The sequence below is a fragment of the Eucalyptus grandis genome, chromosome 7 (genome assembly GCF_016545825.1).
Source record: "Eucalyptus grandis isolate ANBG69807.140 chromosome 7, ASM1654582v1, whole genome shotgun sequence".
NCBI lineage: Eukaryota > Viridiplantae > Streptophyta > Magnoliopsida > Myrtales > Myrtaceae > Eucalyptus > Eucalyptus grandis.
The window spans coordinates 927,633-939,312 of NC_052618.1; the positions used below are offsets into that span (position 1 = coordinate 927,633).

General features: G+C 37.8%; 1 protein-coding gene across 2 annotated transcripts; it reads left to right on the forward strand.

Moving 5' to 3' along the window:
• Nucleotides 1–3,130: 3,130 nt before the first annotated feature.
• LOC104452460 (CLP protease regulatory subunit CLPX2, mitochondrial) lies at nt 3,131–10,684 on the forward strand. 2 transcript variants are annotated; one of them, XM_010066931.3, is made up of 15 exons: nt 3,131–3,843; nt 4,119–4,180; nt 4,365–4,468; nt 4,584–4,663; nt 5,335–5,385; nt 6,177–6,251; nt 6,333–6,410; nt 7,437–7,493; nt 8,097–8,167; nt 8,291–8,390; nt 8,544–8,648; nt 8,779–8,841; nt 8,943–9,065; nt 9,829–9,989; nt 10,075–10,684. In XM_010066931.3, the coding sequence occupies exons 1-14, from the start codon at nt 3,196–3,198 to the stop codon at nt 9,964–9,966; spliced, it is 1,755 nt and encodes a 584-aa protein (XP_010065233.2). In that variant the 5' UTR covers nt 3,131–3,195; the 3' UTR covers nt 9,967–9,989; nt 10,075–10,684. The 2 variants fall into 2 exon arrangements, with proteins under 2 accessions (XP_010065233.2, XP_010065235.2); XM_010066933.3 differs by having other exon boundaries at nt 10,185–10,684.
• The last annotated feature ends 996 nt before the right edge of the window (nt 10,685–11,680 follow it).

Genomic DNA, 11,680 nt, shown 5'->3' on the forward strand with positions numbered 1-11,680 from the left:
ATAAAGTGAGATGATTTTTATTCTATCTTAGTTGTGATGTATAAGTTCATCACATCATTTTTTCGTACCATACATTTACACGAGAGGTTCACTCCCATGGATAACAATCAGTGAAGTCTCCAGTGTTTTGATCGAGCCTACAAGGACCACTGGGCGTGATCTTCCAAACACAAATGTCACAATTTTTTCCATCCCTCTTTTGCACATATATATCAAATTTGTAAATATGATGACCATTCGGCCATTGAAAGCTACAAAAAAACAGTGTTGTCCCCCAGAAATTGGGTCTCAATGAGAATTCCCAGCCACTCGTTGTTACCGTTTGGTATCCGAGATCATCGTCCCTGGATTTGCAATGAGTCTCTATAGGAGGTGTGCCTGGCAACCCGTTCTGGATTACAACTCGTGTCTTGCACCAAACATCTCCCACCCAACTAGCAAGCAACAAAGAACAAATAAACATGAGCTTATCCGATGAACTCATCCTTAAAGGATATCTTTGCTCCAGTTTCAACATCATTTAGCTATTTAAGGTTGAAGAATGGAGGATGGGGGATGTCGCCAGCTTGCCATTACCATATTACCTTTTAGTTTTTAATCCTTCCTACTCTGGATTCCCATATTACCTTCTACATGTTTCCCTTTTTCTTTTTTCTTTTTTAATTGGGATAAGAATTTGCTCCAAATCAAGTATGTTTATCTTGTGCGGAGATTAATTAAAGTATAGAAAATGAAGACATCGCTGTTTTTATTACCCATTTGTTTTTTCCTTCATTTTTGGTCCATACTGCCTTTTGATTTTCCATATTACCGTTCTATTTCTTGTTCCTTTTTATTCTGGGATAAGAATTACCATATTACCTTTTATTTGAGTTTATTCCATATATGGATATATTTTTGTCTTTTACCCCGCAGCAAGATCCCTATATGCCAGAGAATGTGTGGTGTAATTTTGCCATCCACAACGGTTGCACCTTTCGTGTATTTCCCTCCACCGAAGATCCTCTTCAGCTATGGTGAATCTCCAAAACACTTTTTTTTTTTTTTGACCTAGAAAACCCATACACCGTTAGTGGCGGATAAACCCTGGGGAGGACACGTGGAAACCACCACCACGTGCCCCCAGGCAAGGCCTCTAGCGACGCCCAGGATTCGAACGCTCGACCTTTTGCGAGAGGAAGAACACCCGCTCCAACGACACCACCATGAGGGGTGGTAAATCTCCAAACACTTTGTCATTTCTTTTATATGATAATCAACTCTCTGAATTGTTTAAATATTGAGAAAATCACATAAATAATTCCCAAACTTTGACTCAATATGTAATATGATATCTTAACTTTTAATTTGTTTAATATAGTTCATGAACTTTAGTTGGGAAAAAATTTTAAAAAAATCTCGAACCTATTATATTGGTATCAATTTAATCATAAACTTTTTTATTAGATTAATTTAATCTTAAACATTTTCATAATGGTACTAATTCAGTTTATCCAACCAATTTTAGCGGCCAGCTCTAACGTGAACCCAAGCTAGTGGTTGAATGTTGACATGGCAAATTTTTAATTATTTTTTTTTCAATTTTTTAGTAATATTTTTCTCTTTTTCTTATTTCTTTTCTTTGCAAAGCCTTGTCGAAGGCTCGCCAACCACTACCAGGACAATCTAAGGAGGAAGAAGGGAGAAAAGAAAAGGAAAAAAAAAAGAAAAACAAAAAGAAAAAAAAAAGTTAATAAAAATTTTGAAAAAAAATTAAAATTATTTAAAAATTGCATGTTAATATTCAGCCATTGTCCGGCATTCAAGACACTACTAACTAATGTTCACATTAGCACCGACTAGTCAAAATTAGTAAGATAAATTGAATTAATACCAATATGAAAATATTTATGATTGAATTTGTACAATTGAAATATTTATGACTAAATCAATATCAATACAATATATTTATCTTTACCAAAAATACAATATATTTATGACTTTTTGGTACTTTCTCCAACTTTAGTTTAAATGTACAATGTGGTCCAAAAACTTTTAATTATTCAATATAGTCCTTAAACTTTTAACATATGTTCAATTTATCCACAAACTCTATGAAAACATTCAATAATATCTCCAATAATAGATTAATGGAATGATTATATTGAATATATATAAAAATACACTACCGACTAATGTCCACATTAGCACCGACTAGTCAAAATTAGTAAGATAAACTGAATTAATACCAATATGAAAATATTTATGATTGAATTTGTATAATTGAAATATTTATGACTAAATTGATATCAATACAATAGATTTAGGACTTTTTGATACTTTTTCCAACTTTAGTTTAAATGTACAATGTGGTTCAAAAATTTTTTAATTATTTAATATAGTTTTGAACTTTGGATATATGTTCAATTTATCCACAAACTCTATGAAAAGATTCAATAATATCTCTAATCTTAGATTAATGAAATGATTATATTTAATATGTATAAAAAGTACAAGAATCACATTGAACAAAACTTGGACGTATGCTTATAGAATTTCATTCACCACGTTTTCTTGTGAAGCTCTGAAAAAGGATCATAACGTTAAATCTTTCGATTTAAGTGTGATATCCGACATCACTCAAGTGAATGTTTTTCCTTTAAAAGATTTATATAATTTAAAATGATCGATTGAAAAGTTAAGCACTAAAAGATAATTGCTAGTTAGTGCAATTCTACCATCAAATTTGTCGTGCTTCTCATGAGTCGTGGGCAAAGACAAATCGATATGAGAAAAAATAAATAAAGATGAGGATATCGAAACATCTCTTCCACCTAAGATCTTTATTTGATGGGATTATAATTCTGAAAATTTACTAAAAGCGAGGCGAAAACCCAATTTTTCCCTAGATATATAGAAAACATGAGGGCAATGTTAGATATGATGATGAGTTATACCGATCAGTAGAAAGTCCAATAAACCATGAAAATAAACCATGAAAATAAAATATATTGGTCCTTTCACGGTATTTTTATTTATCAAAAATAAATAATATATTAAAATAATTATACATTAATAAATGAAAAATAAAAATTTATTTATTTATTTATTTAATGGTATTTTTAAAAGAAAAATCCCATAAACACCTTCATCCGCCAACCACCTCACTCCCACTGAAAACCGAGTCGCTCCGGCGGAGCCACCCCTCGGAGAGCCATGTTCGCTGCCCTCCGCCGCTCCCGCGCCGCCCTCAACCGCCTCCTCCGCCTCCTCCTCCCCCGCCGCCGCCGCCGCCGCCGCCGCCGGGGCAGGACCTTCCGTCCCGCCGAGTTCCCCGCGACGATCGGCGCCGGCGCCGGCGCCTCGTCGTCGTCGTCCTCCCACCGCCGCGAGCAGCGGCGCCAGAAGTGGGGCGGGACCGAGTACGACCACATCAGGGCGGACGTGAACTGCCCGCGGTGCTCGAGGCAGATGCCTCTCCTCTTCTCCAACCGCCCGCTGTCCATCACCGGCCGGGAGCCCGGCGTCTACCAGGCCCTCAACCTCTGCCCCCACTGCCGGACCGCCTTCTACTTCCGGCCGTTCAAGCTGGAGCCCCTGCAGGGGAGCTTCGTCGAGATCGGCCGGGTCTCGCCTAAGGACTTGGAGCGGCGCCGCGACCGCGACCGCAACGCTCCGCCGCGCACGGAGAGCCGGGGTTGCGGCGAGGCGGCGGCGGAGGTCGGCGAGGAGGCCGCGGAGGAGGAGAAGGACGGAGGAGGTCGGGGAGGAGGAGGGGCGAAGCTGGGGAGGAAGCTGCCGACGCCGAAGGAGATTTGCAAGGGGCTCGACGAGTTCGTTGTGGGGCAGGAAATGGCGAAAAAGGTTCGATTTTTGAGATTATGATCGGGCAATTTCTTGTTTTTTTTTCCGGGGTTGATATACTTAGGAGCGAATTTGTGTAGAATTTGCGCGCTTTTTTGCGTCATGATAGGCATTGTGAAGAATTGGGGTTATGACCGATGTCAATTTGCGTGGTTGTCCTCTGACTGCAAGTTTAGATAGTTCTTTGCATGATGCTTATGATGATTGCATCTTGGAACTGCAATTTTGTCAGTTGAATCAGTCTTTGCTAGGCACTAAGATTCCGCCGTGAACAGGTTCTTGCCGTGGCAGTGTACAACCACTACAAGAGGATATATCACACCTCTCTTGGGAAAGAGTTAGTTTTCCTGCTCTTCCTGATTTATGTCAGTTGGTGTCCTTATAGCGCATAGATCTTCCTATTTATCTGTGTTTAGTCTGCTTTGAAATCTTGCGTGTATGTCAAAACTTGTTTATTTTTTATTATGCTCTTGATGAGGTGATTTCACTATATTGGCCTGAGCAATTGATGTCTTTACCAGGTCAGATGGGGAGTTATCTGTTGGTGATTTTGCTGATGATCATCGATATGTTTCCGTGGAGCTAGAGAAAAGCAATATACTATTGCTGGGTCCCACTGGCTCGGGTATGAACAGTACTTGTAATGTGTTGGTATTTGTCTTGCAGTTATAGGACATGTTGGGGGTCATAGGTTTGTGTGATTGTGGACTGATTAACTTCTGCCGTGGTTTTAAGGACAGGGAAGACATTGCTGGCAAAGACGCTAGCTCGCGTTGTGAGTGTCCCATTTGTAATTGCAGATGCCACGACATTGACAGAGGCAAGTAATCCTTGTCCTCGATCTCAGTGAAAAGTTCTTCATGCTGTTGGACAGTGCTGAACAATCTAACATCAGCATGGTAGTATAAGTAGAGATTATGATGTCTCAAATGATGTGCGATATTGAAAAAACTCACAAGATTTGAGATCAATGAGTTTATGGGAAAGTGCTCTGCCTTCTTATCATGGGTAAGAGAGGCAATTTTTTTGAGGTGACTAGGATAGCTGTAACATCACGATGTTTTTGTTATAGGCATGTAATCTTATGTAGGGCTGAGGCTCAATTTCTTAATAGATCATGGAGAAACTATGGATCATGACTCTCAAGAAGCATATCAAATTTTGGATATCATTTGGACATCAACTCTTAGTTGCAAATACCTAAGCAGTTCTCATGTATTCCCCAAGGAGAAAATTTTGTTTGACTGAGTCTTCAGCAATGACAAGAGAATTGGACTGGCTATCTCAGTCACTAATGGACTTCTCCAGAGTTATTGATACAGATTCATATGCATAATGTTTTCTCCTTTTCCATTCAATTGCCACCTCCATGAATTCGTTCTGCAATTGCATGCCAGTTATTTTTGTTGTCATTTTTGTTGCCTATAACGTTTACATGCATATCTGAGTTAAATTGATTCTCTCTCTGTCTCTCTCTGTCTCTCTCTCCAGGCAGGTTACGTTGGTGAAGATGTAGAGTCAATAATGTATAAGCTGCTTGCGGTATGTTTAGAAGTACTCTTGCCAAACAAAAAGAAACCTCTTTTGGGATTTTTTCTTGGTTTCATCATCAAATATTGGCAGAATAGTCATAACCTCCTAAAGATATGCATATAAAAGGCCACTTAAGTTGGTGGTTTTTCCTACTCCATGGGGCACTTCTGTGATTTGAAAGATTCATAATGGTGTTTTATGTGGTGATTTTTTGTGTTCAGGTTTCAACTAGGCAATTGTCATGGGCCAACAATCTCCTTTTTGAGTCTTCTAGACATCCTATTTTTTATACAGGGGTTACTGTAATTTAAGCAATAATTAGTGACTTTTTAGAGATCTTTGGTGGAAATCAGCTGGGACATGAAATGATGTTGGTGAAAGATATAAAAAGAATATTTTGTGAGAATAAGGGGTGAAAAAGGTTAACGGTGATGGGCCAAAACATTTCAGAACATTACAAGTTAGAAGGTGCTGTAAAAGGAAAATTAGATCTGAACAAATGCTACATGGTTGCAAAGCTAAGAATGCTTAACTGGCTCTAGAAATTTTTTAATGGTTGCAAGTTTCTGCTAATTTAGAGGACCAGATTTGAGGTGAATTTTTGTTTATTGCTAGTATTGTCTCACATACCATATAGGTGGGTTTTAGCGATAGGAGTGAAGAGCTATCTGCAATTGTATACACATCCATTCATGTTTGCAGTATTTGAATATAGTTTAAGATTTGAAGTAATTTCTAGCTGCTCATGGCATGCCTTTTCAACATATTTATCAACCTCCAACTTATGTTATGGCCTTTAGGCGGCTGATTTCAATGTGGAGGCAGCACAGCAAGGTATTGTTTACATAGACGAAGTTGATAAAATAACAAAGAAGGTACTCTTGACTGATTCGCTTTTTTGTTCAATATATAGAGTATCTAGAGCTCATGCTTATCTAAGCGGAACCAATGTGCAGGCTGAGTATGTAAATGCTGGCCGAGATGTTTCAGGGGAGGGTGTCCAACAGGCATTATTGAAAATGCTAGAAGGAACTGTGAGTTTTCTTTCTTTGTACTAGTTCTAATTTGATTTTTCATGCTTCGCAGTGTCTGTGAAAGAGCTCCAAAAGAACAGTTGGATGGTTTTCTTGCATGTGTTATTATATTTTTTTTTTCTTTGGTCTTAGATTATCGGATAAGTATTTTGATTCATGTTAAGAGTTGTGCTATTTTTCTTCAACGTGAGAGGAGGGCAACTTACCTTGTTGATTAATTGAGAACAGAAATCTGGAATAGGGGTCTGGATTCCTTCGGCCTCCTAAATTGCTTTACAATTTTGAGTTGTAGGAACAATAATCAATTTTAGCTTGAAATCAGAGGTTTCTGACTCGATGGCCATTATACTTCCTTGGTTTTCCATTTGATGTTTATCTAAGACCCTGTTTGAGTAACTTGCAGGTTAATGGATGCTATCTTTTTGTTTTCTCAGTACCATTTTTGGGTCTGTTTGGAATAACCCTTTTTCTTTTGTGGGGGGTAGGGGAATGATGTTCACTTTTAACTTTTTTTGGATTTTTCAAATTTACCACCTCCGCAATTGGATCTTTTTTTTTTTTTTTTTTTTTTTAACTCAGAACAAAACTTTCAAAATATACATGGACATGTAAATTCACATAATTTTTCTATAATTTTTTAAGAAAAGGGCACAATTGTCAGTTCTTTATAATACTGAATAGCCTTTTGTTTCTTATTAAACTTACTTACATCCTCAGGCTTTAATTACACATTGTCCACTTACGTTTTTATCTCCAACCTGATTTGTGTCTGTAATATTCGAAGTTTTTTGGCCTGTGTAGTGGTGGTGTGATTTCTCATACATTGAGCTTGAATGCCTTTTGTGATATATCATCTGTCAATTACCTCAAAATGTTATGACTCTTTTTAAATTAGAGCAAAAGAATTACGTCTCCTTTGCATTCATGAGCTTCTTCAGTTGTTGCAATTCTCTATTCTGTTTTCCTAGCACCAAAGGCTACATTTTCTAGTTCATCTATACATAAGGACTATGTTGTCATTCTCAGGTAGTGAATATTCCTGATAAAGGAGCTCGAAAGCATCTTCCTGGAGATGACATTCGGGTAAACTGGATTTTCTGTTACATCTGTTAGTACTTTCTGTTTCTGGGATACTCTCATAGATTAATTAATTGGGTGGAATGATGGAGTGAGAGTCACCCATAGGGATGGCAATGGGGCAGCGAGGCTTGCATTTCCCATTCCCACCTCGGGATAATTGAGGAAGCCCCATATCCATCCCTTGTGGTAGGCCCTACTCCCATGAGGCATTCAGGTTTTGCTACCTTCTTTGTAATATTGCCCCACATTTCACTTTAATTCAAAAGTTTTTTGGATTTAATATCACACAGTTTTTCTAATCTTGAAAAGGTTTTTTCCTTTTTCTTTTTAAAAAGAAAGTCATTGTCAAGTAGTAGTTGAGTAAAAATTTAAGGGCAGGCAATGTGGACATATGCTGGCTGGGATAAATTGCCATCCCTAGTCACCCAACTTTGGTAATTTGGTGCTTCTTCCCAGTTGGTTGTAGGATTCTCCTGTTATTTTTGGCTTTGAAGTGGTCTCGTGTTCCTCCTACTTAGAACTTAAAGTTCATAACATGATCTCAAATGTTTAGTAAAGTGTAGGTTTTCATGCTTGAGATGTCTAATCTTTTGTGCTGATGTTTAGATAGATACAAAGGATATCCTGTTTATATGTGGTGGGGCCTTTGTTGATCTGGATAAGACTATCTCGGAAAGGTAAAGCCCTTTCAAGATCTTTGGGCAATGTTAATTGGTTCCCTTTTTTCTATTTCATCTATTTGATTGCTCGTAGAAAGGGAGATCATAGTGTCAAATTTTGTTTATGTGTTATCTTTGCAGGCGACAAGATTCTTCCATTGGATTTGGAGCACCAGTGCGCGCAAACATGAGGAAGGGTGGACTGACAGACACATTGGTGGCATCCTCATTGTTGCAATCTGTTGAGTATTAGAATAAGAACTCAAGAATTTGAATTAAGTATTACTTTGTAAATCCTTTTTTTTTTTTAATTGGTGAAGAACGAAATGTACTTTTGACTGTCCCAGGTTTGTTAACTTTAGTGTGACGTCATGTCCCTGTAATGGCAATGCAGGTAGAAAGTGGTGATCTCGTTGCATATGGCCTTATTCCAGAGTTTGTTGGAAGGTTTCCTGTTTTGGTTAGCTTGTCAGCTTTAAGCGAAGACCAATTAGTTCAGGTGAATGGTTACCACTAGGATAACTCATACTGCCTCCGCAATAAGCTGATTTCCCTTTAACTGAAGTTCTTCACTTTTGCTTTTATTTTATGGGAAAGTTTACAGAGTCTTTTCCCTTGATGTGCGTTAGGTCCTCACGAAGCCAAAAAATGCTCTTGGTAAACAGTACAAGAAGATGTTCCGGATGAATAACGTATGCTGATCTATCAGTAGTCTTATTGAAAATATTTTCTTGACAACTTTCATTTTGGTGCCATGGTGTTGTGCTAACCTATATTATCACATATATTTCAGGTTGAATTACAGTTCACGGATAATGCATTGAGATTAATTGCTAAGAAAGCATTGGCAAAGAATACTGGTGCACGAGGTTTAAGAGCTCTTTTGGAGAATGTACTGATCGAAGCAATGTTTGAGGTACCAACTACCATTTCAGTTCCTTTTATACCATACCGATTGCATCTTCCTCGGGAGCTGAAAACTCACTCTAATTTCCAGTATGGTTCTCCGGGCCCAAAAATCTTTGATAATATGAACATGGTCTTATCAGTGACGTGTCACTCTGCTCCATGATGCAGCAACGCGTTATATGGACAGCTGGGTAGCTGAGAATAAATAAGTAGATTTCTTAAAATGGTTATGAAAGTTGTATTTGTTATACTCTTTTGAAACTATTTGGCAGTACGAAACCTAAAGCTCTAGTGTTGTTGCAATTAATTGGAGTAACAAAATCAAGTTTTTACACCATCCTGTATAGTCCCCATTTTCCATAAGGCCAGTCATCATACAATTCCACTTTAGCTAAGCTAATGATGAAAGAGGATCTAAAAAGATAGTAAAAGTTGGTGTGCTGTCCTCCCCAATCTTTACATCTGCAGTCAATCAATCATAAATCTCAAGAAGCAGTTTGACCCTTCCACCAAAAAATGAAAAAATAAATAAATAAATCTTGGGGAAGCAGGACAAGTCTGTTTGCTCCATATAGTTGCCAAAGGATTGTGCTATACTCTTGGCTGAAAAATCAAACCCTTAACTAGTCATTAAGTCTGATCATAGTTGTGAGAGGATTAATTCTGCTATTGTGAAGGGAAAAGTGTGGGAAATCTGTATTCTTGAGTTTAGTTGCCCTACATTGCTCATGCAATACAATGCTGAAAAGTTATATCTTTCTATTATACAGGTTCCACAGGATACTGCAGGTGTCAATACCGTAAGTAGTGTTCTAGTTGATGAGGAGGCTGTTGGCCCATTGGATGGACCAGGCTGCGGAGCGAAAATCATTCAAAAGGATTTGCAAATAGAAGCAGTTCTTTCATGACTAAAAGTTGAGCCCCAAATGCGGTATGCAGTGCCTCCCTTTAAATGCTCTGTAGTGCTTAAATTTGTTTTCATTTAATTTTTCTGATCTCTATCTTGTCTACACTAGGTAGTCAGCGCTTTTACAACTCAATATGAGAGAATTGAATTTCAAGATGCTAATTATTGGTCTCTAAAGTCAGGAACCTTTTTTTTTTTTTTTTAATATGGTTCTCAAAGTCGTCCCTCATCAGCTCACTTAAGGATATTGCACAAAAGGATGGGCGTGTCGTAGAGCTCCATAAGGATTTGCACACAAGGATAGGCATAGCATCGGGTTTGGTCTACTTTGGGGGTATTACATGCAGAGCCAATGTTGATGGATCCGGTCCAATGGCCTTGAGTCTGTACGAGTAATTTCCACTGTGGAGACAGTTTGTACAGGAATTTCTGATGTTTATATAGGCAGCCATTGTTGCAGCAGCAGTTATGATGCTGATAGTAGATAACCGTCGTACTAGTTAGGTCATGCTTTGCATATGTGACAGTACCCAAAGCCAGCCAACTCTTTCTGTATAGGCTCCACTGCTTCACTACTTTTGTTTGTTGGACGGCAACTATCCGTACTGAAGTTTTCTTCTTTATGAGATTCCGGGATAACTTGATTAATTTTCGTTGGATCGTGTCACTGTGAACATAGCAGCCAGCGACATATTGAGCGGTTTACAAAGTTGTTTTTTCCGATATGATGTGGTAAACTGTGTTTTGAATATTTGAAGAAACGAGTCATATTGAATTTATATCCTTTTATAAGGTAATTTCTTTTATAAGTCAGTATTTTGTCTTTCAAACGGTACTTCCAACTCTTAATTTTCAGAGTCGATGCAGTTATGTGCTAATGTAACCTTGCCTAATTGGGAAAGTGACCCTAGATTTTATAATTAAAGTGAAAATAGTCCTTCGAAATTAAATATTTACTATTAAACCCAGAAAAGTAGTGCAGCGTACTTTTTATGGGTTGTAGGCATGGAACTCTATTCCCATTGCATTTGCCGTTGATTTCTATAATGCAAATAAATTACCTCTTACCAACTCCGATTTTAATCTATCAAAAAGGAATTAGCCATTAATCTATTTTATTTATCTAATGTATTGATATGATTAATTTAGATAATTCAACATAAGTGTCGGTGGAAGTAAACTAAATCTGCAGTCTCCCATATGCACAACTCGTAAAAGAATCGTGTGAAAGTCACTTAATCAGATATGCGAATTGATTCCTTTTCCTTTTTAAGTAGAGTCACAATTGGAGTAATGATGAGCTTGTGGATTTTTAGAGATCGTAGTGAAACTATTAGTGACATCCAAATGAAACATATGAATTATATCATATCTTATCCTAAACAAGTGAATCAATATGAACATCGAGGTTCATTCAATATCCATTCGATTTAAAAAAAAAAAAGAAAAGAGGCGACGTAATACCATGCTCTCTAAATACAGTGGAGCATCAAAATTTTCCAAGTCAAAGGAAATTCAAAATCAGAGTCGCCACCAAAATCGTCCATACATAGGCTTATCCAAATTTACAGAAGCTTTTCACTTATCAAAAAGGACAGGCCTCTTATCTCCTAGACGGGAAATGGGCCCTAGGCCCAAAACCGGATATCCAAACCCCGGCTCCAGGCCCGGCCCAATCAGCCCAAAAAAGCAAGGGGAGGAAAAAAGAAAATAGG